The sequence below is a fragment of the Anabas testudineus genome, chromosome 24, assembly GCF_900324465.2.
Source record: "Anabas testudineus chromosome 24, fAnaTes1.2, whole genome shotgun sequence".
In the NCBI taxonomy this organism is placed as follows: domain Eukaryota; kingdom Metazoa; phylum Chordata; class Actinopteri; order Anabantiformes; family Anabantidae; genus Anabas; species Anabas testudineus.
Window position 1 is genome coordinate 17549653 of NC_046632.1, and position 24393 is coordinate 17574045.

The 24393-nt window shown below is 40.6% G+C and overlaps 1 protein-coding gene across 2 annotated transcripts in view; it reads right to left on the reverse strand.

The window, feature by feature from the left end:
• Positions 1 to 1712: 1712 nt before the first annotated feature.
• Positions 1713 to 24393, reverse strand: part of myt1la (myelin transcription factor 1-like, a) — a 49975-nt gene continuing 27294 nt past the window's right edge. The window contains exons 8-24 of one of the 2 annotated variants that reach the window (XM_026341466.2): positions 23532 to 23947; positions 21433 to 21567; positions 19206 to 19296; positions 17137 to 17247; positions 16384 to 16604; positions 14296 to 14585; positions 13652 to 13876; positions 9730 to 9881; positions 9283 to 9351; positions 9113 to 9175; positions 8921 to 9004; positions 7548 to 7769; positions 7175 to 7266; positions 6907 to 7010; positions 6392 to 6535; positions 5092 to 5154; positions 1713 to 3826 (exon numbers count right to left, since the gene is read on the reverse strand). In XM_026341466.2, coding sequence (XP_026197251.1) covers positions 3686 to 3826; positions 5092 to 5154; positions 6392 to 6535; positions 6907 to 7010; positions 7175 to 7266; positions 7548 to 7769; positions 8921 to 9004; positions 9113 to 9175; positions 9283 to 9351; positions 9730 to 9881; positions 13652 to 13876; positions 14296 to 14585; positions 16384 to 16604; positions 17137 to 17247; positions 19206 to 19296; positions 21433 to 21567; positions 23532 to 23947 — 2623 coding nt within the window. In that variant the 3' untranslated portion in view covers positions 1713 to 3685. The remainder of the gene's footprint in view (positions 3827 to 5091; positions 5155 to 6391; positions 6536 to 6906; positions 7011 to 7174; positions 7267 to 7547; positions 7770 to 8920; positions 9005 to 9112; positions 9176 to 9282; positions 9352 to 9729; positions 9882 to 13651; positions 13877 to 14295; positions 14586 to 16383; positions 16605 to 17136; positions 17248 to 19205; positions 19297 to 21432; positions 21568 to 23531; positions 23948 to 24393) is intronic. The other variant, XM_026341465.2, reaches the window with a different exon arrangement.

Below are 24393 nucleotides of genomic sequence, written 5' to 3' on the forward strand. Positions count from 1 at the left end.
TAGTTCAGCACGGAAGTGACGTATGTTGACCCGGAAGTAAAACACTGGAGGGAAACAAAGCTGAGTTAGTTTTATATCTTTGTTTGTTTTTATAATAGTTTAAAAAATATTTGGAGCAGTTATTATTCACATTTAACAACATATGGATCCAGACACGTTTTTATTATTGAATTTAATCTGTGAAGGTTGACAGTGCAGGACCATTATGACAATTGGACTGTGGTCTATGCAAACCTAAAAATATTGTGAAATATTACTTATATTAAATAAGTACATTGAAGATATTTATATTAAATGATATTATCAAAACAATTTATTTTTCTGAATTGAGTGTTGAAAAGTCTAAATATGAAATAAGCACATTGTAAACCCGCTGAGATGTGCACAAATGATATTGATGATGTATTGATAACCGCCTGCCAAATAAATACCATGGATAATTTTTACCTATAAATTACAATGAACTATATGAAGCAAGATATAGTTTTGCTGTTGCATTTGACTAACTGTGGGAAGCTCTCTTTGCTATTAGATTATCTTTCTGAATCGCATTAAATCTCACCAGTTATCTGAAACCAAAGGCTCGATAAACACGGGTACAGTTCTTCAAATAAAAATTTTTTTTTACTGCATTACAAGAAAATGTCGTGGTCAGTGTTGCAACACAAGATTTATTCAGAGCAAGAGATGCCAACACCAGCATGATAAAAATTGTACAAACTTCACAAGTCAAATTAAAATATCACGTAGCAACTCGTGACCTTAAACATACAGCAAAAATATCAACAAAACCCATGCCATGTGGTAAGAAAATTGTTGCTGAAAGTTTGCAAGTAACAGAGAAAAAGGGGTAAAAGGTGAGAAAATGAATGTTGTATAAAAACCCCTTAGCAATGCACGGCTCAAAAGAAACTAACATTTTCATAAAGTGATGATTTCACAAATATTCATATGGATTTCTTTTGCATTTAGCATGTCACAAGTTAGTGTTGAGATTCTCTATGTAAATAGTTACAGTTTAGCTTTTACATCTGATATTACAATATCTAGTCTATTGACCGTCTTTAAGTGGCAGAATTGTGCTTTAAGTCCCATTTCCTTTGTTATCAGTAAGAATAAAAAATACAAGCTGTCAGTCTATCTAATGCAGTAATTTACTGGCAGGAAGCTGCAGACACAAAGCTTTGGCCAAAGATGTGAAGTCAGGGAATGAGGCTCTGCTGTAAAGTCCCCACAAAAAACATCTTTAAAGGAAAACTCCCCCTGTTAGCAGTTTACTGTTTAATTTAACCTTCCCGTGGAAAACTGGACTGTAATCTTTAACTATCAAACTGCTGTTCTTGCATCACTGCATCAGGTTTTATGTCATTATAGATGGTTAACTCGTGATGTCCTTTTGAATCTCTAATATATTTTCTACTTTAATTTGAAAAGTTTGTTTATCCAAATTACACACATTCACACAAACGTGGTCTCTCCTGTGATAATCTTGCTCGCTTAGTGGCTGGCGTTTAAATTATATTTGTCCACTTTTCAAGATTTGTCTCTGATTCCAACCAAACACAATTTAGAGGATATAAAATTAAAAGATCATTTCATACTGAAGACATAGTCTCTATGAAAACCTGGGATTCACAAATCCAAACGGCCCTTTGAGGACCGGGGTAAATACATATATCCATCTTTGAAATCAGTTTATTTATTAATCTGTGTTTTATCTATCAGTTGTTTTATTTAGTCATGAACAACAATCCTTGGCAGCCTTGTGTCACATAATGTTAACGAATATTTTCACTAACCCCTTCCTGTGTTGATTTTGAACCTGAACCCAACCAGACCACTTTTGTAAACTTGCGTTGTTGACATTTCAGTACTATTGTAAGAAATAGCATCTGTCATTGTGGTGCTTTGTGCCAAAGGGGTGCGATTCCAAAATAAGCCTGCTGCCTTGGAGGAGGTCTTTCAACAAAAGCTTTTTGGGAAACTGACACATGGTTGTTTAGGTTGTAGTAAATTTAGTTTTTCTTCCATTACTTTTAAAAGATATAACAGAGTAGCAGAGGGGGAGTGTTCCTTTAAATGACTAAGCAGCTCAGTAAACTTTGCTCCAAGTTACTTTCAAATATGCATCACCAGCATGTCTTATTAAAAGTCAGCTTCCACAAACTCACAATACAGTTTCTGCTTCATTTGCCACATGATGATACTTTGAGATACTCCAGTAAAGTGCATGCATGATCGGTATTCAGAAAACCTGCATCCTGCATTAATCAGTACTGTGATTTCAGACCAAACGTCATCGTAAGGCCAATTCAGATCATATACTCAGTCAGTAAAATCAGTGCACAGAGATCACTTACAACTGCTGGCTCTAGTTTTCATTCATGTTTTCAGTAACTATCAAAGACAATAAAAAAAAAATGTTGCTTGGTCATCCTGTCGTCTGGCATCATGTCCCACTGTGGCTCAGACAATAAGATGCATGATTGAAAAGACGTTTTCTACAGAACGAGTGCAATATACAATGACAGATGGGGACAATTGACCCTGTAAGTCCAGTGCAGCCATCAGCCTTTAAATCATGAAAAATCATGTCTACAAATCATCTCACCTGCCAAGTGCCTCTTAGTCAACAACAAAAAACATCAAAACATGGAAACAAAGGTGTCCCTGTGCAAAGTTGAACATGACAGAACCAAAGTCCTTTCACCCGTGTCAGATTCCTACAGCATGATTGTAGTAAAAGGTTTATACAAAACGCAATACATTTATAGTTAGTAAAAAGACCTGTCAGCTTGTTGCTAGTTTATTCATAAGAAATTGCATATACCCAAACATTTTTCAGAGATTGCATCCCATATCTAAACAAACAATTGAATATTTATGATACCAATATTGCTGACACATTGTCCTATTAGCTAGTCAAGATTAATGATTAAAATAAATTCAAAATGGCAGATTGTCTCCTCCATTTTCTGTAGCCATTGGTCTTTCTGCTTCATTCATCACATGAACAAAGAAAAGCGACAGTTTGAAACGAAACAACTCCGAAAGGGATGATGGGATTTGCACCAGTACGTTTCCGTGTCATGATGTTTGTAATCTCCTTGCTTACAGCATTGGTTCTTCACATTAATTTTAGATAAACATTTACAGTAATAGTGTGTCACACGGCCCACTTTCAAACATTACAAAAATCAAGAAATGTACATCCGTTTTACGAGCTCCAGCTTTCCAGCTCATCAGAAAAGCCTGTTGAGAATGATTGCTCTTCATGTTTCCCCTCGCTGCTCTGCTCCCTGTTAAACCCGTGATGCCCAGTTTTTCAATGTATGTAAATCGCATTAACATAAGGAATGATTCAAGCTTACAATAAATAAATACATACATGTACACTAGAATGTGCATACATTAGCAGCTATAAACATTACATCACATTATATTGGGTCATATGAAAATGTACAAAACGTGAATGTTCATTTAAAATGTTAATTGTTTTTCAAAGCAAGGCAACAACAATCCAAAAAAAAAGAAAGGATACCCATGGAGTTGAGAGCATAACAGCAGAAGAAATAAAAGAGCTATGGCAGATTACAGAAGCAAAGAACAACCCATTCTCCCTCTTATGACTTTTTTAAAATCGTTGTTTTTGCTTTGCATCTGATTTTTCTGGCCCCAGACAGGGCTAGACCTGGATGCCCTGAACGGCCTGTCTGATGTTCTCCAGCAATGCCTTGTTCTCCGGGCTCTGGTACTGATCCTGGTGGGTGTACATGTCTGTCAGTGTACTCACATAAGTGTCAAAGTTCTGTTCATTCATTGGCTCCTACAAGGGGAAAGAAACCCATGAAGACACAAACAATCAGAGGGTTAAGAGAAGGTGCACATGGGTATATCGTCTGTAAAACAGTGCAGGAAAGGTTTGGAAGACAGGTGGGAAGCAGGGGAGGAAGGGAACACCGTCAGGAAAGCATGGCCCTGTTATACAAACTCACTGAAGTACGCCTCTTTTATCCTATAATAATTCAGTATCTATACCTAAGTCTGCGTAATGCAACTCTAAACCATGCAAAATCAGGAGAGGAGGGATGGTTAGCTGATGAGTCGATGGAAAGTTAATGTTCAGCATATGGAGACAAAATCAGGATGTTTAAAACTAATGGGAGGTTCATGGGTGAATGAAGGACACACAGCTGGTAGATTCTGGTTGTTCAAAACGTGTTCAGGTTGATAAACCTGGTTTTAACTGTGATGTACCTCGATGCTTAAAGTTAGGCCCAGTTCTGTTTGGCGTGTATCTGCCTTCTCAGCACAGTATGTCTGGGATTTACATTCATATTCAAAGGTTACTCATCTTAAACTTCTAATGCCATGGTTTAGTTCCAGTGCTAGTCTAGTGTGGCCTGTATATATATTCAGATGATCACTGATGTTGTTGATGTTGGCCCTTTTAAATTGTCCACTGGAAATTATCTTGCAGATTTGACCAGTGTCAACTGTAAAGTACGACAGTAGGCCTGGCCTTCTGCATTGTTATCATTACTTAATCAGTTTTCCCTGGAAAATGTTATTATACATTATAATAATTACCTAAAAACAATCTAAATAATCGGTTTATTTTAGTTGTATCCATCCACAGTGTGGTCTCAGACCACCACTTCCCTTTGCTCTTCCCTAACCCTAACACTTCACTTAATATCGGTGCTTTTACTTTTTTATCTGACTTTGAATTAATTTACTTCATTATGTTACTAAACTCAATATAATGCACTCTATATACCATATCTACTTATGTTCTCGTTTTTGTAATGTCCTTCTTATTTGTGCCTATTTAAATATACTATTGCTCTTGTTAGAATATTTGCTCTCATTATAAACAAGGTCCATTTCATTAAAACTAGTTGATTTTTAGTATTTGGGACGGGGGAGGTCATTTTAATAGTAATAGTAATAATAACTGAGTTACACACTGCAGTACTGAGTGATAGTTGTAACGTGCTCATACCACAGTAGGCAAAAGGAGTTATAGGAGGGAGGGATGACAGTGCAGAAGAGAAGGATAATTGGATAAAGGATAAATGGATCTCTTACTCTGGGAGGCATCTGTAAACAGCAGTTATGCTTTACTGGGGCCTCTTTCTGTGGCAGCGGTCTCTACAGGAGAGGGTGTACAGAGAAGTCTATTAGCCCGCTAGACACACGTTGGCGGTCACAAGGCTTCGTAAACTACACCGAGAAAAAACCCAACGTCCGCTTTAACAAGTTGTCTTTCCCCTCACGCTCTGTTCAAACTGCAGCTGAAGGTTTCACATTTCTGACAAAGTAATCCTCAAAGTTAACTTTAATAAACGACTTTATCGAAACAAAAAGGAGTCATTCTGTGATTTACTCTGCAAATCAGAGTTCTTATGTCATTTTCTAGATGGAAGGTGAGATCAGAGAACGAAGTCTGCAGTGTGAACAGAGCCGTAGATTCAGTTTGGTATTTTCCTGCAAATAAGAGAAGGAACATTCTAGCAGACACGTCCTCTCTGTCAGATGTAAACCAACGTATTTAAGGCCACTTGATTTAGAGCCTGTGTCTGGAGGGATAAAGATGAACTTCCTTGTTAAGACGGACGTTTCCCTTGTAGTGTTACATGAAGAGATCCCGCTTATGAATGAGAAGAGGACAGGAAGCAGAGAGCCCAGTTATCAAACAACTCAGAGATTATCCAATTAGCCCCAGTCTTCTTTCTACACTGAGACAACATGACGTCAAAACAGTCATGAGGACTTCACTCAAACGGAAAAACGGCGGCTCCGTTTCTTTACGTGAAACTCTGTGAGGTGTAGTAAAGCACAGAAGAAGCACAGCATGGACTGCTGGGAAAAAAGGAAGTGGCGAACAGAAAGAAGCAGATGAAGAAAAAACCTGAGTTTCACTACAAAAAACGACTGAAGACGACTTTAACAGCTCCCTGAGCAGAATTCAAGTCTTCAGTCTCAAGAAAAAAACATTTCAGAGTTGACAGAAACACATTTAGCACATTACATATGAGACAGAAATGTGACTGAAGCCCAGAGTGAACAACTAAATAATCAACTACTACCTGCTTCAAACAAACACATTAAAGTCTTAAGAACCTTTGTTGAAGCTGCTTCCTGACAAACGACAATCAGGGCAAAAAAGTCTTTTCCAAAATAAAACTAAATACAAAACACAGTTCTTACAATCAATAAGTGAATTTCCTGCTGATATATATATACAAACAAAATATTACATTTAAATGTAAAAAGTACTTGGTGAGTGTGTTATTTGCTTTCCTGTAAAAGTTCTATTCAAACACTCAAGTGTTTAGTCTTAACTAACTATTTCCCCTTGGTTCAGTCTTGTCGACTCCCCTCTTACCATGTGTGGAAGCTGGATGTTGGCTAAGCTGTTGATGAGGGACTGGCTGAGGTTGGCCAGCTCGTGCAGCAGCGAGTCGTTCTGCTGCTCGATCACCTTGTTCTCTTCCTCAATGGACTTCAGGTTGGTCTCCATAGTGGTGATCTACAACACATGTCAATCAATCACTGGGTGTTTTTACGCCTTTGCTGGATCACAGGACAAATGTTGAGTTTCTTAATCCCTCAGCAACAACGTGACTCAGTCACATCACAAAACCTGAAGCTGATCACAAAAATGATAAAATCTAATTATATTAAACTAAACTAAACTATAAAAGTGACAACGTGCCCTGAAAATGAAATGTTGGTTTTAGTGCTGGTGACAGTAACATCCAGCTCCAGACTGTGTGATACTCTGTTCTGTATATACTGTATTGTAATAGTCGATAGGTGAAATATAGAAATATTTATTAGGAAACCTGTGAATGAAATCTGAGCGGAGAACGTAAACCTGAACAACACAGCCGGTCTTACTTGTGTCCTCAGTTTTATCATGTCAGACTCCACTTGATTGTTTGACTCGTTCAAATCTTTGATTTCTTCATCCAGCTGTTTGATTTCTTCATCGTTTTCTATTCCTGAAACCAAAAACAAATTATTGGCAGCAACTGATTTTATTTCTTTGAAAAGAAACGTTTCTCATTCTGTTTTTTGCTGTAGTTGATTTCACAACAGCACATAATACGAACTATGAGGCATTTAGGGCAGTAAAGGTTTTTCTATGTGTCTCTGTAGCTCTGACCTTTACTTGCTCTTTGCTTGATTGTCAGCATCTCCACCCCACTCATCCTGGCCTTCTTCATGGCGGAGGTGGCACGGGGACAGCCGGAGAGACTGGAATCAAACAAATACACAAACTGATGAAGTGTTGCTGGTTGATGTTCATAGGAATGAAGATTTGGGTGTAAGTGTAAATATGAGGGTACGATCTGGTTAGTAGGATCCACAGCAGGTAACGTAGTTATTATATATGAAGTTATTAAGATCACTTTTTAAATCAAATCTTATTTAGTTAAATGATGTGAGCTAAAGACGGAGCTCAAGAAAACCTTCGGGAAAGATTTTTTAAAAGTGATTGTAAACCACCAGTGATAAATCTAAATTGGAGGTCCCACCTCCGATGAGTCAGGAAGCTCCCGCTGACGTGTCCCGAGCCGTCGCAGCCGGGGGTCGGACAGGTCATGCCGTCTGTCTTGCCAGATTTCCAGACAAACTGCGAGCCGTTGACGTAGCTGTCCTTCTGCCTCTTTGCAGCCAGAGGGCAGCCAGAAGCGCTGCGGTGGGAGGCGTACTTCCCCGTCACATGACCCTGTCCATCACAGCCTGGGACTGGACACCTGAGAGGAAGAACAAACACAGAGGTCTCACTTTGATCGCTTTTTCACGTTCCAAACACATCATCCCAGCGTGCAGCTACCTCATAAACTGAGGTGACGTAACATCAGATTATACATGACTCTTCAATAAACAAATAAAATGAGCACAGACGTGAAGAAGCTTGATGAACTTCTCATGTCTGAGCTAAAACATCCAGTACAGTTCTTTAGCTGGTGTCCACCAAAGTTCTGTTCAGGACTTAGTCACAGAGTTAAGACTCCACGACCTCCTCACCTACATCCCACTCTCCTCCCCCTTTCTTCTGCTCCGAGGCGTCCAGGCTGCAGCAGTGTAACCATGAGCGGGATAAACACCGCTCCATCTGCATATGACACCTCCTCAGCTTTCAGAAACTCTGCTCTGCCCCCTGCATCCCAAAACGCCCTTCGCAGTGACATTTGGGCTAATTAGAATGAGGCGAGCGTCGGCGGGCTGCTCCCCAGCCGAGCCCAGGTTAAGTTTAATTATTATTCCACTGTTAATGATGATGGTGGATGGAACAGAGGTGGCAGCAACAGCTGGCTGCAGACTGACACCGGCTGAACTTTAGATTATTCACAAGGTCACTGGGCTTAACATTAGAGCTCTGCTTTAACAAAAAAGTGTCACATGTTCACTGGTGTTAACCTTTACTGGTCTCAGCCTGCTGGGACTGGGAGGTAAAGTGGAGGAGCTCCTCTCTAAAATATTCATTCCTAAAGTCAGAAAGGTCAGTGTACACTGGCAGCATTTTAAGAGACAGAAGATGGAGGAATTTGTCAAACGCTTGATGGACACAGTGCCTTCATTCCAACAACACCATGTATCAGACCACATACAGTGTCATGTGTTTATCAGGTTATAAAACTGTCATGTTTGTTCATTTTAAATGACTAAAAACTTTCTATAAATTATTTTTGTGTTCAGAGATGCTCACTCTGTCAGATTAAGTGATCAGAGAATCATAAATTCTGTATACATGTTGGACCCTAAACCAATCAGGCTTCATCAGAAAGGCATAATTAGCAGACTGACTATAAAATGTGCTAATGTGAAGGAATCAGTTCTCTAAATATCCTCCTGACACCTACTGACTCCATAACAGAGCCATGAAGCCCCTCAGGGATCTTACTTGATTGGCTCCTGGTCGTCCTTGTCCTCTTTGCTATGGAGGATTTTGATGCCGCTCTTCTTAGCTCGTGGACAACCCGACAGGCTGCAGGACAATGAACAAAAACAGGCATGGTGAAGTACGGTGTGTGTTTGTTGTGGCTTCCTGTGTGTCTAGAAGCAGCAGTACTATGAATATGTGTTATTACTGTACCTCCTGTGGGAGGCGTAGTTTCCAGTGATGTGTCCAGATCCATCACAGCCGGGAGTCGGACACCTGAGGGACAAACAGGAAGATTAAACAACCTCACATTTATCACCTGATGGTAACAACAGTGTGAGGACTGTTCTCACTCTTCTCATTTACTGACTGCGTAGACTCACTTGAGTTCTTGTGTGTTGGTCGTCATCATCCCGCGGATGTTCTTGTCGCTGAGCTGGCAGCTCGACAACCTTCAGGAGAAGACGAGAAGTTCACCAGGAAAGAACTGACCCTATGTGAATCCTCTTTACTGACTCGATATTTAGTTTTTAATTACTAGGATAGTTTCCATGAGAAGTGCAAACAACAAACAGTTCTTAAGTACCAGCTAGTTAAGTTAATAATAAACTGCACTATATGCAAAAAACAAGTGAAAAACCATCCATAAACAGATCAATATCCATCAGAAATTCCCAAAACTAAGACAAATGTATTCTTGATCAGAGGGAAAATGTTTCACATTTCATGGGAACTTTTGAATGGTAGTGATGTATTTATTCAACATGTCGTCTGTTTAAATGAAGACAGTAAAGAAAAGCTGTGTCGTGTTAATCGGGATGGAGCCTTACGTGATGAGCTCTTTCTTGCTCTCTTTGCAGGGCGGGTACTTGTGGTGTTTGGGGCTCGGCATGGTCACCTCGGCCGGGTAGCGCTGCTCGTCCAGCAGCTCCTGGAAGGGGTCCAGCTCGTCGCTCTGGTGCAGGGACGAGAAATAAGCAGACTACAGCATGTTAATACAAACTCCACGAAACACAGTTTACACAAGGCACAAAACATTCTGTCTATTTCAATTTGAAAGTGTGTGAATTTGAACAAAGAACCAAAGTAGATTTAATTTGCGAGACTAACAGACGACAGAATTACAGCATTACAAGTTTACTGTCATCAAACCATTCATTTATTTATTGTTGTTAAATTAAACAGGCCATTTAAAGAAGTTATACTTCTATACATTTCATTTGTGTATTTTAATTTATAGTAATGTCTAGTTCTAGCAGTTTGATTATCTCATCCTTTGAGTTTAATCTGAAGTAAAGAACAGACCACAGAGTAAATGTAAATTCAGTGTTTGATGCTTCAGCTTCTTATTGTTGCCAGCTGAACACAACATCCAGATAAAGTCCGCATATAAATGTTTCTTCGTTCTTCCAGTGTTCCCATGATCATCTCAACACACCAGCACCAGTTCTCAGGCTTCTGCAGGCGCTCCACCCCGTTCTGCAGTCTACACATCACACCTCCTCAGTCAGGTGCAGAAATCATTCAGGACTGTCTGGAGAAAATCCCATCAGCCGCCGAGCTCCAGGCTCCGGCCTCCTCTGCGATGTCGTGCTTCATTAACAAACGCAATTACTCTCCTGATTAAAACCTTTCACTTCAGCGCTCTAAAGCCAAGGCGGTAAATGTAGCAATTTGCTGCATGGATTGCTCTGTGTGATATCAGATCTGTGAGGTTTTAAAGCGTGCAGACGATCTATCGTGTTTTACTAATGTATTAGAGGTATAATTCAGCATTTTAATGCACCGTGCTCGGGCTCCTGAAGTGTTCACTCACAGAGCTGCTGAGTCTGAGCTGACGCACTGCTGCTTCTGTCCACATGGGAGCGCACTGAGCCTGTTGAAGACTGTCTGCATCTGTTCTATCATCAAACTTCTAAAGGAGGAATTATGGACTAATTCAGAAGCTATTGTTCATTTGATGTGGATAATAAAGTATGTTTTACTTTTTAATTATAATATATTTATATGTATTATTTACCAAGACACGTGTTGCTGTAATGTCCAACTGGAACATTTTAGATTTCAGGTTTAATGTTAATAATTGTTCTCACTGAACTTTTGAACAGTTTGAACTGGGACGATAGTGCAGAAATACAGAGCACTGTCCTCCAGAATCCATTAGTTTGAGCCAAGAAAAGCCTTTTAACTGACTGCACTCTAAGCTGCAGTCATCTGTTGTGTTTCTGTTCCTTTTAACATGTAAACTCTTTTTTAATCAGTAAAGATTTATTTTATTTAACATCAATTTACTGTATAATGTTGGAGCAGTGTCTCCACTTATAGTCTGACTGGGGAACATGTCTGTATGTTAAACCCTCCTCTGTTCTCCCGACTGCATCTCGACTAATACTAAAGGTAAAAAAATATTTTTAAACCAGTGTAATCTGGCACAAATTGTTGGGAAAACATGTATTGTGCTGAAAATTTAGTCCATTTGACAAATACCCATCATTACACTGTAGTCTGTACTATGAGTCTGTACCAACAGTACTGACAGTCTCAGAATCTTCTATTTATCCTAGTTAATACCAAATGACAGAGTTCACGTCTTAAAGAAGGAGATGAAGCATCTGTTACTAGTTAATTGAACTTGTGTAAATCTGTAGGACTTTAATATGGAAATTAAACTGCAATAAATAATAAACAATTTAACCCCTGAAGCAGAAAAAAGTCCTTTTACTTTCCATGTCTGCACACGAGTGTGACACTAGATTCAGCCTGTCGTATTATTTTCTGATGTTTCAGCCAATTTCTCATTAATTCCTCCTTATTTCTATATCATAAATAGCCTGAATGGTTAAGTTCAAGTGTTAACTGCTACTGGGGCTTTTCCAGATTTCACACATAAAATGACCTTATTAAAGAGTTTGAATTACATACGTGTTTTCAGAAAAACATATCACTGAGTTAAATTAACAATTTCGGCTGTTGCTGCTCAGAGCACATGTGTTTAATTACGTGATCACTTGAGAGCTGCTCTTTCAGGTTAGTCGTACACTTCACTGTAAGTAGGAGTAAGTCTCCTGATAAATGGGCTTTATTCTTCACACTTAGCAAAGAACTTCTTCACTGCTAAGTTGTTTTTGAGCAGTCTTCAGTGTAATTAAATTTGATAAATACAGAGCTAGATCTGATTAGGAGTAGCTTCATGCTGCCAGATTGTCACTCAGAACTTTAATCAACATTATTTATCTCCTTGAGAATAAAGTGAACTCATCTCTTACCGCACCCTTTTGTCTCTAGGTTTTCATTATTATTTGGCTGTTTGCAGTGTTGAACTGTTTTGTGGCTCCAGGGTGAAGAAAAACAACAAAAACTCTGCTGCAATTTACAACTTTACCATTGTGTGCTGTTTTCATGGCTTTTGTGAAGGTGCACAATACTACACACACACACACACACACACACACACACACACACACTCTCTGGACATTTCCAAACTCACAAAATTCACTCTTATGTATGTAAAGTGATGCAAAAATTATGCACACCACCAGCAACCAGTAGAACGCCCTCGCAAAATAAGTCCACAATTTCTCTATGGTGCTTTCTGCAATGCACCAGGGGACAAGCATCCCTTTTAACAGCTTATAAACTGTAATCATCTTTCAATCTATGCCTGCGCCCTTTAAAACAAACTCTGGGTTCCTTAAATCTCTCAATTTCATGCTTACTTTGCATGGTTAGCGGACAGGCTGCCAAAATACACCTTAAGTTAAGTGGTTAAAGCCTCATCACAACTGTAAGGACACAGGAGCATTGAGCACGAGCAGAACTGAGAGTTTTTTTTTTGTCACTTTATGATTTATTCAATGTTGGTTTAATGACCAAAAGATAAAGATGAGTGGCGACAACCAAAATCCATTCACTGATGGATGAACGACGGATCTACAGACTGATGTAGACTGATACAAGTTCTATAAACATGAACAGAATCCGATGAAATTTGAACACCTGGTAAACTCTAGTAAATTTAAAAATGTAAACTCAATATTCGTAAGACGCACATAAAAATGTGTAAATTCCTTTAACAGTGTTCAGTTTTGCATTCCTATAATAATATTTATGTATTATTAGTTTTTTTAGAAAATGGTTTATTAAAAATACACAGAATGTAAAATAGCCCTTTGCAATAATGAGTTTAGCTTTGAGTATAAAGCAATAAAGCAAAAACCAATTAGTTGTTATTATCAGATTGTTCAAATAATCAGTGGAATAATCGATTGATGACTGGATTACTAAAATAATTGTTAGCTGCAGCCATAGAATTAACTGCTAGCGTCTCTCATTCACTGCACAGCAAATCAGCTAATTACCCAGGCAGCATTTATTTGAACAAATACAACGATTAACGTGTCGTAGAATGGAGGTGAAATAAAGTAATATTCATTTACAGTTAAATAGAGCAGTGCTTTCATAACTTAGTCATTTCCTGGAAGCTTTCAAGAAATAATTTGAGAATTATTAGGAAAAAAAAGGACATTTAAAAGTGTTCCAGGTAATTTAACTTCTATTACCTGTTAAACTTTCTGTAGTCTGTGACTGATTTTGTTAAAAAAGTATAAATTAAATTGCAAATTCTACATGAAAATGTGAAAAATGTAAACTTTAAAATACTCATTTAAAATTTTCTTTTTATTTTGCTCTGAGGTCTGCAGTTTCTGCTGGATGTAAACTGAATATGAAAAGTGACGTAGTCCTTCCCGTTACCTCTTTGTGGTCCTGCTCGTCTCCCAGACGTTTGATCTTGGTGTAGTCGGCAGGCAGATCCCAGCAGTCGGTGTCGCTCAGCTGGTAGCAGCGGCTGCTGAGCAAAGCCTGCCGCTGAGGTGACATGGGTTGCAGAGGGGTTAACACCGTCCCGCTGCCCTCCGGACCCCCGGGCTGACCGGTCCCATCCACAGCGCTGCTGTCGTCTAGATCGCCAACTGGACTCTAGGGAACAAAGACACAAACAAATGTGATGACTGCTGGACTGGTAAATAATGGTAAAGTCATCATGAGTCTTAAAACCAGTTGGACCTGGTCTCTGAGTATGTAAACTGCTCACAGATTAACAAACATGTTGACTTTAAAACAGACTGGATCTTGTTTTTGTAGCTTTGTCCTAAACTAGGTTTAAACTACGTAAAGACAGCTCACTAACTGTAATACTGCCCATGCTGGTTTTTACCAGCCAGTTGCACTGGTTTGCACATTATTACATTATTATTTTAAGTTGTAATAAACCTGACTCACTCCTGAATGTCTGCCGTGTAATTTGGAAAGCTCTATCTGATATTTATGGAGTGCATCCTAAGAACATGACCTATTAATGCAGGTGTCTTGTGTTCGTGCACCCTCCCTGAGACTACCTGTGTCAGCAGGTCCTGGGGTTTCCCTCCCAGAGCGTGCGGGAGCTCCCGGCACCTCGTCGACAGGTTGAGGATGGCCGTGGCCGCCATGTGGGCCGCCTCCATGTCGTGGGTGTAATCAAAGCTGCTCTTACTGCAGGTGCTGCTGGCGCTGCTTCCTCCTCCACCCCCTCCACCACCTCCTGCTCCTCCACCTCCTCCTCCTCCACAGCTCAGGCTGCTGCTGCTGCTGGGTGCGTAGCTGCTGGTCGTACTGCTGGCCGGGCTCGACGTCTTACAGTAGCGTTTGGCTGCGGGGATGCACACACGTATGGTTAATTGGTTAGAGTGATGCTGGCCTGTGGCCAAACTGTGCAGCAGATGGGTTGTTACTGAGGATCTGAAAGTACAAAAGTAGTTGTTTAAAATATGCTACAAATAGACACACCTGAGAGGAAAGGAGAGACTTTTAAAGTCTGATGATTTTATATTAAAAGGTAAATATATCAGACTCAGTGTTGACATATCACATCTTACTGGTCATTGTCTTAGAGCTCCACTGTCCAAACACACATCATTGATCCACACTGATGCACTGGGTGACATGTTCCTTCATTACTATGAACAAACACACACAGAAGTTTCTTTTTCTCTCAGTCCCACAGACACCATCCTGCTGTGACACATTCTCACCAAACAGACACTAAAACTAGTCGTCAACAGAGCAGTAATTCCTACTGTTTGAGTAAGTTTAATGAAATAACGGAGCCTTTCTAATCTCTATTTATTCCATCCTACCTTTGGTGTAAGTTAACCTACCAAAGTAAAGTAAGTCTTGAAGTGAACATGCCATCGATAGGATGGATTCATCACTACTGACTGGTTCAGAAAATGTGAACATAGTTCCCAACAAATCCACAGTTCTCTCCTGTTTTAGCTGTTTTAAACAGAGGATTTATATGTTCAGCATAGACTAATGGGTCTGAAGTTGGGTGCCAGAGACCAAGTAAGGACATCAGGCAGTATGAGAAGGAGAAGACAGATGGACTAACACACTGTTGGCTGGTGTCGGGTAAAAGATATATAGAATAAGACCAAACGCTGAGATGCAGAGGTTCATGTGGAAGAAAAGCTCAAATTGAAGAGAGGGAGCTGTATCCACAAACAAAACTAAAGACATAGCAATTGCATGATGGAGAGATGGTGAATCTGGGCTCTGGAGTGATGCTGATGGAGGGAAGGATGGTGGAAAGGAGGGAGGGAGTCGTGACGGAGGAAAGCGCAGACACCTCGTCTAAAAAACCTCCCTCCTGCCTGCTTCTCACTAATGGCTTCCAGCCAAAGAAACAGGGCTCGCCTCCATTATCTCTCTCCTGTTTCACAATCCCTCCATCTGCACCTCCTCCCTCCCTCCATCCCTCCATCCACAGCGCAGAGGAACCAGGCTCTTAGCTTTGCATTTCCATAACTCTGGTCTGCTTTCACTACAGCCTTGTGGAGAGGTGGAAAACACCAGGTTTTCAGTGCTATAACAAAGAGAACATACAGAGAGCGTGTGTGTGTGTGTGTGTGTGTGTGTGTGTGTGTGTGTGTGTGTGTGTTATCATGCTTTTATCATCAAGTACAAAATGTTCTCTCCAGAATACAAAAATGAATAGAAATCCCCCATAGTGGGATCATTTTGCAGGTTTTTATTCCCCTCAACAAGACAAAGGCCTGACAGCAAACCAGCTTCTATCTATTTTTTTTATGCTCAGTTTAAATTAAAGGTATAACCACATTCAGAATGGAGACATCATGAATCTGAATACATGCTTTTAAGGTTTGCAGAAGGTGGATAATCTGGTATATCAACAGGAAACTGAATAAGAACTGAATGCAGCTGATTTTGCGACAGACTGCTTCTGCTAGACGTCTTCTTCCTTGTTTAAATTCCAGCACTGTACCTCAGACACAGCCTGTGTATATACAGCTGATACCCACTGTGACATATTTATTTCCTCCAGGAGCCAATAAAAAAGTCTGTAAAAGAACTCCACACCTTTCATTATCATATTAACGTGAGTATTATAGGAGATGGGCCTGAAGATGTGTGTTCATTTTCCTTACTGTCGTAGCCCTTCGGGGAGGTGTCTCGCCCGTGGTGGGACTTGGTGGACGGACCTCTTTTTCCATAGCCGCCATGCTGGCCATCATAGGCGTCGTAGTCGTAGCTGGTCTTCGAGTATTTCTCCAGCTCCTTGGCCAGGTTAGAGCGTGGCGTGCTGGTGGGAACGTTGTTTTTGTAGCCGTAATGAGGCATCTCCAACTGCTTGACGAAACACATCGGCCTGAAAAGAAATCAGAGTCAAGAGAGGCTGCGTTTGTACCTGAGCATTATAAACCAGTCTGTGGAAATGCGGAAGTAAAAACTGGTTCCAGATCGTAGGAAATACTGAACAAGAACTCTCCAGACCCCTCAGAAGGGCTACATCTATGTGCTAGGGACAGCTTCGCACAATTTGGCATCATTGATGCTGAAGACAAAGAAATCTAAATCTGAAGCCTTTTTGTTGGTTTATTCTTCATTTACATTTTACTACACTCTGGTCTCAAATTTAGAATTTTAGCTGGTTGTGTTATTCATATTTGGCAGCCTGGCTTTAAGACATCATGTCTGAACTGTCCCTGATTGCATGTTGGCTTCCCAGACAGCCCAGAAGACAAAAAGACCTGTGGTAATGGGCTTCCCAAATGGAATCTATGGACATTACCCAAAGCCTTCATGTCATATACAGTAGAAATAGGAAGGCCTGACTTATTGCACTATTCAGCTTCCCCATGTTATAAATATGAATATATGTAACTCAGAGTGGGCAGTACCTCAGGACGCGGTCTGATGTCTGACTGGTCTTGCTGCCGCTGTCAGTCAAGTGACTCTTCTCATGGACCTTTGCCATCTTCTCTGCAGCAGCGATGGGACAGCCAGACAGACTGCAGGGGGAGCAGGGGGAGACAACAGCACAGAGCCTGGTCACAGACTGTACTGACACACACACAGCGACACAGACACAGCATCTGGTTCCAAATGAGGAGAGGTTCAGCTGTCAGTAGCAGCAGTTCACAATGAATTATAGATTTCAAATGGCCTAGTTCACGATGACTGGTCTTCAGACTGAGTTGGACTCGTCTAATAACTGACTGACTGTTGACAACAAGTGCTGGACTGTTTCATGGATGGTTTTACTGTGGGTGGTTTAAATTAAATGACAAGCTGACTGATTTACTGACTGAGTGTTTTACAACCCAAGACTGGGTTAAACTGGTTCAGTGACTGATGTATTAGTAAGATGTACCTAATAAACCTGCTACATTCATTTAGCTCCTGGTCTTAATTACTGATCTCATCAACGTCCACTAAAACACTGACTGACAGCTGAAGGAGCTTTGCTTTGTCAAACTGAAAACAGACACACTGACCATCTGCCTCTACCTACACTAGTTGCTGGTAATGACTTGATGCTTTTCTCCCACTGAACAGACCAAGAGTTTCATAGTCAGCACAGATCGGTTCAGATCTGGGTTGACTGAACCGATCTTTGCGTAAAGTTTCTGATGTGAAGCGCAGGGTAAAGTAATTCCAAGCATTTTCTAATTACTTGAACAGAAGGGATGAAGCACTGTTATTACAACACACATCCATTCACACACATATGAAAAGGATGGTGTGTGTGACAGATCGGTGCTGCTGCTGCTGCTATGAAGGTGTTTCCATGGCGACTGCCAGACATGAAAGCTGTGCAGGCTGGTAGCTAACAGAAGCTAAGCTAGCTAGCAATTGCTTTGTTTCCTCTCCCAGTGGAGCTGTGCTACATAACACACCCTGCAGCCACGTCTGAGCCTGTGAGAGTGTGTGTGTGTGTGTATGTGTGTGTGTGTGTATGTGTGCATGCTTCGGTCTGCCAGCGCACGTGTGCTGCTGTCTGTGAGCTAATTTGTAAGTGTCTGACTGCGTGTGTGTGTGTGTGTGTGTGTGTGTGTCGGAGAGCAGTGCGTCTACATATGTGTGGGAAAATGAGAGTGAATCCTAATCACTTTACATAATTTTAAAATATGCTGGTGTGTGTGTGTGTGTGTGTGTGTGTGTGTGTGATCTGCCTGTGAAGCAGCTGAACTGCTGATGTGACGCAGACACCCCACCATGCCAAAATTCAAAATTAAGCTCCTTTCCCACATTCATCTAAATCTGGAATCGTTCCAGCATTTTGTATGTTGGTGGTGAAGCTGAGACAGTTTGATCCAAAGGAAATTAGTTAGATCAGCGTCAAGGAAACATCTCCAAATCTTTTTTAAACAAGAACTTGACAGGTAACAAAGATCCATAAGACTTTATGAAAACCTGCTTCTATTGTAAAATCCACACTATTTACTCAGCACAAAAACGTATTTAAAAGTTAACCTATAATCATACATCATTCAGATTAGTCACATTAAGTGGACATCGTCCGTAATTGAAGCCATTTCATTACAAAATTCCCTCTTTCTATTACTTCCTCTACACCAGAAGGGAAATAATGTATTCATGACGAGTAGGTACAGGTACTGGATACTGACTCAGTATTCATACGGACACCTGACTGTTGTGGAGATTTGTGAAACTTTTCTTTAAAGACTTGCTAAAGAATGCAGGTGCTGAGTTTCATTTTCATCATCTGTGTTACTTTTATGTGTCAAGTCACATTTCTTCAGTCTGTAAAATAAATGGGACTGACTCTATTTAAGTGCTTTGACATTCTGCTTTTGTGGTTGAAATCACATCTACTTGTGAAGCTAAACATCACAAATGTTCCTCAGACAACACAAAGCCACAGCATTGTACTGTTAACCAGCTGATTTATGTGTCGGAGGCGGGACTCAGCTGTTAGCGGCCCGGCTGAAGGCCGCTCACTCACCTGCGATGCGAGTTCCTGTTGCTATTGACATGACCCCGTCCAGAGCAGCCAGGAGTAGGGCACTTTAAAACATTTTCATACATGGCAAGGACTTTGACAGACAGGAAAAGATGAGAGAGACAGCGAGGGTTAGGAACAGAGAGGAGAGTCACCGGGCGTTCAGCTACGATCGTTAGGCGTGCAGAGACTACAGCTGCATGACCCACACAAATATGGAGCAAAATATTCAGAAAATGAGCACGAACACTGATTTAGTGCTGTTGCGATAATGTGTGATGGCTCCATTTTTCACTTTAGCCACTTCAGCAGGTTCACTTCAGGTTTTGACTATCAATAAAAAGAAACGTCCGTCACAGTAGAGAATATTAAAGTTAAACATCTTGATTTCTTCAATCTCAACCTACCAACTTTCCATCACAAACTACTTTCTGTTTCTACACTTGTCTGCTCCATGTAATCCTTTGCTGCTGGGGAAACACAATTCCCATTTCCATTTTGATCACTGTGCTCATTTCATGAAATTTCATGAGACAATAAGACGAAGAAGAAAAGCTTGTCATGCACCGTCAACATCAACTGATGACTCAAATGCAAATGTAAAAGGAACCGTGTGTGGGGAGAAAGATGTATAGTGTAGGGTTAAGTTAGCATATAAACTAAGAATATCGGGTTAGAACAAAGGTTATTGTACATTAATATTAATTCTATTGTTATTACATTTATCTACAAGATACCTTTCTTCAGTGTTGTGATATAGATGCTATTTCAAATCAATCAACCAATAATGGAACATTAGGCGTAAACTTGGCTTTAGACACAAATAGGCATGAGAGCCATAAAAAGAAAACACTTTTCATTATGTCCAATACATCAACACAACTGTTGATTCTATTATTCTTTCATATTTCATTCGGATCATCTTTGTATTTTTATAATCTATAGGTTCAACAGCCCTATGACCCATTATTACTAATGTAACACATGCATTACCTGTGAGTTTAGTGCCCGATTAAAGTGGGTTGGGATGCTCAGAGATGTTCTCATGCAGGTTGTGTTGTGAGAGTTTTTGCAGCCAGCAGCTGGATCACACTGATTCTTCATGCTGTTCACGTTACATCAGCAACACAGACACCAAAACCAGACATCAGGCAGGTGTGATGAGGAAGAAAAGAAAGTAAAGGAGGACACACAAGCTAAAGCAAAAAGAAGAAACACTTTGTGCTGTGCCGCAGTAAACAGAAGATGACCAACCTTAGAGACAAGCTGATTTGCACTAGATGAAAGTGAAATTGTTTCTGCAGATATCGGAGTTCATCTTGAATTTCACTCTTCTGATCAGTATAAAGATGTTAAAACCAGTCGTCCTAATGTACTGCACTCCACACTGGGTTCATTAAATTCAGATTTATAATATCCCAAATCCTTCATTTATAAATGAAAAGGACATTTATACCTCCACGTCAAACCCAGTGTACGTGTACGTATGAAACACAAGAAAACACAAATGTCATGCAGGACAGATGCATGATGGTGGACGGCTGACATGCCCGACACTGTCCTACTCTCACTGCTGCACGATTCACCCAACAAGTCATTTAAAGTCAGTATTAATACAAATCAAATCAGATCTTCTTTCAATATTTATCTATAAACTAACTTATGCTAAAGTAAGTAAGTGATGCTGCTAATTAACTTTTTATGTAAAGATTAAAAGGACAGTATTGCTGTGTCTGAGCTGCCAGTTACTTCCAAGCACCGTCACATCAGACATTTGCTTCTGGGCAGCTTAGTTTTTATTTATTCATTTTAAAGGGAGATCTTTATTCAGATTTCTGCAAACATTTCACAGACGCAGAAATATTCTCATTAGTTGAATAAAACCTCAGCAGCTACTTAGCTGACTGACTGAATGTGGTGTCTTGTTGTTACAGTGTCAGAAGTACAGGAAGACGTGTGTTCACACACATTAACAAGGTGCACCAGTTACTGTGATCTCCCGATTGCTAGGTTTAGTAATAATGTACAATATTTTTATGTAACTAATAGTTGTCACTTATTTATTCGCACTTTTGTGGTTGTTTTGGCCAAATGGGAGTTACTGCATCTAGAAATAGTATCTAGCAATACATTTAACCAACCATCAAACTGAAGTACTGGCTGAAATGACTTGTTCTTTTAAGTCTGGATGTGTTTTCAGTGCAGCAGGACATCAAGCAGAGGGACCTACTCTCAGGTGGGACTCTGTCTTTGTGGGGACACCCTGACAGGCTGCGATGGTGTGGGTACAGACCAGTCACGTGGCCCGTCCCGTCGCAGCCCGGCGTCGGACACTTGCTCTCCTTCTTCTCTCCCCTGGAAGAGTCTGGAAAGAACAGAGGATAAGAAAGAGAATCAGAAGGTGATGTTCAAGGTGTTCAGCAGGTCACCAGCAGCTGAGTGAACAGCTAGATTATACTAGTCTGGTTCCACAACCGTGAATCCCTGCCAACATCCACACTTTGACTCGCTTTATGAAAGTTCAGCCGTACTGAATCAACTGGACGACGGTCTTCCTACAAGCTTAGCTTCCTCGCTTTATTCTTTTGCAACCTTACAGTTAGTACCCAGCTCCACTTTGACTAATCACGCTAAAGAGTATGTCTCATGTATTAATACATCACTAATAAATAGCATTTGTAACATTGAGTGAGTACTTTTCACGTCTGTATGTTTTATTTATACCTTTTTCCACTTTTAGCTACTTCATTTATCCCCATGTTGAAAATATTGTTGTACAGCTGAACCACAAATCAAACCATCAATCTAACTTTTACTTTAGTTAAACTCTGCAACTCTAACTTTGGTTCGATTGAAACAAAAATGATGTGAACTCAGTATAAGGTTGAATGAATGAAGTGAAACAAAATGGCAGATTACAACTTTGTTAAGTTTTGGGCTGAGAATCAGCTCCAGTTAGCAGCACTCAGCTTTGGGGCAGGAACTGACACCTTGAATTGCCCCGAGTCACTGTACTCGGACATCATAATGAAAGCCTTCCTGTGGACTTGTAAAAAACTCTTAACAAAAGCATCTGCTGTGCTAATGAAGAAGTCTGAAGTCAGTCCGAGTCTGCTGTGAGGCTGATAACTGCACGGTGTTGGCTCCCTCCCAGCGGCGGTGGGGTTGTATTTGAGTGGATTTAGAGAAATAGGGCGCAGATAGCGTCCCACAGATGAGATTTGCTCTCCTAACGGGCCGTGCAGATTGCCATTACTCATGCCTGACAAGCTGGCCGTCTGATGTTCCCACACCGGCCTATTTTAACAACATAAGCTGCTGTCAGAGGAAAACCATGCCTCTGCAAAAAAAAAAAAAAAAAACTGTGCAGGCCCTGAATGCAGAAAATGAATGCCCATTATCTCATCGGCGGCCATGTATAGCATCTCAGAAATAACACAATGGGGTTTTAACAGGTTTTAAGAAACCAAAGGTCAGAAAACTCCTTCAGTCCACGTGCGGAGAAACGCTCGACTGAGAGAGAAAAAAGACATTGAAGTTACTTTTTTACTGCTACAGCACTGCTAGCCTCAGGCTACTGCAGTATTGAGGGTTATAATAAGTCATGCAGACAAGTTCAACTTCCTCCCTGCTGATCTGAGGTCAGATTTTTGGAGTATGTGCTGCTTCAGGTCAAATGTGATGCGAAGAGGTGATGTGAAATTGGCAGAATTTGGAGAGGAAACGTGATCTGATGATGACTTTGTGAATATGGTTCAAACACTGTCAATTTTCAGGAGTGTTTGTTGTTGAAAACCAACTGTGTTTGTGCTTTTATTGTCTAAAAGAGTGAATTTCCCTGTTAAGATTCTGTACGCTGCAGTGTAACTTACTACTACATTAACTGGATGATTTCCTCGGCTGCTTTGTTTTGAAACTGTTACAAAATGGTTTTGTTCAGGTGCTTTTATTACTCTTGTAGGTTGACGGCATAAAGCTCCACACTGACTGACTGAACTAAATTTGTCGCTGGAAGTCCAGCCAGCATGTAAAAATAGCCCCACTGAGAAAAAGATGTTTGTAAAACATTTGAGTGTGGGACCATGATGATGATAAAACACAGAAAAAACAGCATATATAGCAATAAGAAGTGAATTATTAGCTCTCATACCATAAATGTGTCCACAGAGACGATGATAACCATAGAGAGTTATCAAGGTGAGACAGATTTATAGAGCTGGAAATGTTCGTCAGACATTTTTTTAACTAACACGGTCTTAAAACTTTAGACTTGAAACTAAAATCTGAATCCAGATCAGCAGGGTCACCATGTGTGGGTTTGCTGCCTACCTTTAGGGTAATACGCCCTCTTTAACCCATCATGGTGCATCTTGGACTTGCGCTCCTCTGCAGCGCTGCTCAGCCTCGGGCTGTGCTCACCGTGGCCGCGATGATGATGGTGATCCCGACGGGGCACCGAGTGGTCTGAAGCCATGCGGTCTCTCATGACCTTGGCTCTCTCCGACTCCAAGGCGATGGCCTTTTCCAGCAGCGACAGGTTTCCCTTGGCCATGTCAAAGGTCTCATCCGAGCGGTCAGAGGCCACAGAGGTGGTGTCCTCGTCGCCCTCCTGGCTGCAGCTGGTTGGGTAGCCTCGGGACGCCGGGCTCAGCTGCTCCTCCAGCTTCATCAGGTTCACCATGTCGGAGTAGCTACGCTCCAGAGACCTGGGCTCCTCCTGTGCACCTTGCTGGCAGCTGTCATACCTGTAATGTATACAGGTTAAGAAGTAAAAGTTATCTGTACAGTATATCAACAAGAGCCAAAGAAGAAGCTGTAGTAGTCTGAATCCCAAACTACAACTGACGCTCACACGTGAATCATATACTGTATGATTCTGCTGCATTTTTTACTCTTTATACAAAAATACTAATACTAGACTTTTACTAACTTACTCACTAATTCACTAACTTTAATTGGTGGAATTTTTACTTTCACTCAAGAAAAGGAATTCGATTCTTCTTCCATCACTCCTAGTTCCAGTGTTTTTAAAATCAAGACTAATTATCCCTTCTTTAACCTGAACAGATAAAAACGTTTTTGTTCCACAACTTCTGCAAAATCAGAAACTACTAATAGTTGAACTGCAACATTTCATCAGTGACGCAATCTTGCAGTCTTAAATATACAGTATATAAAATAAACACGTGGA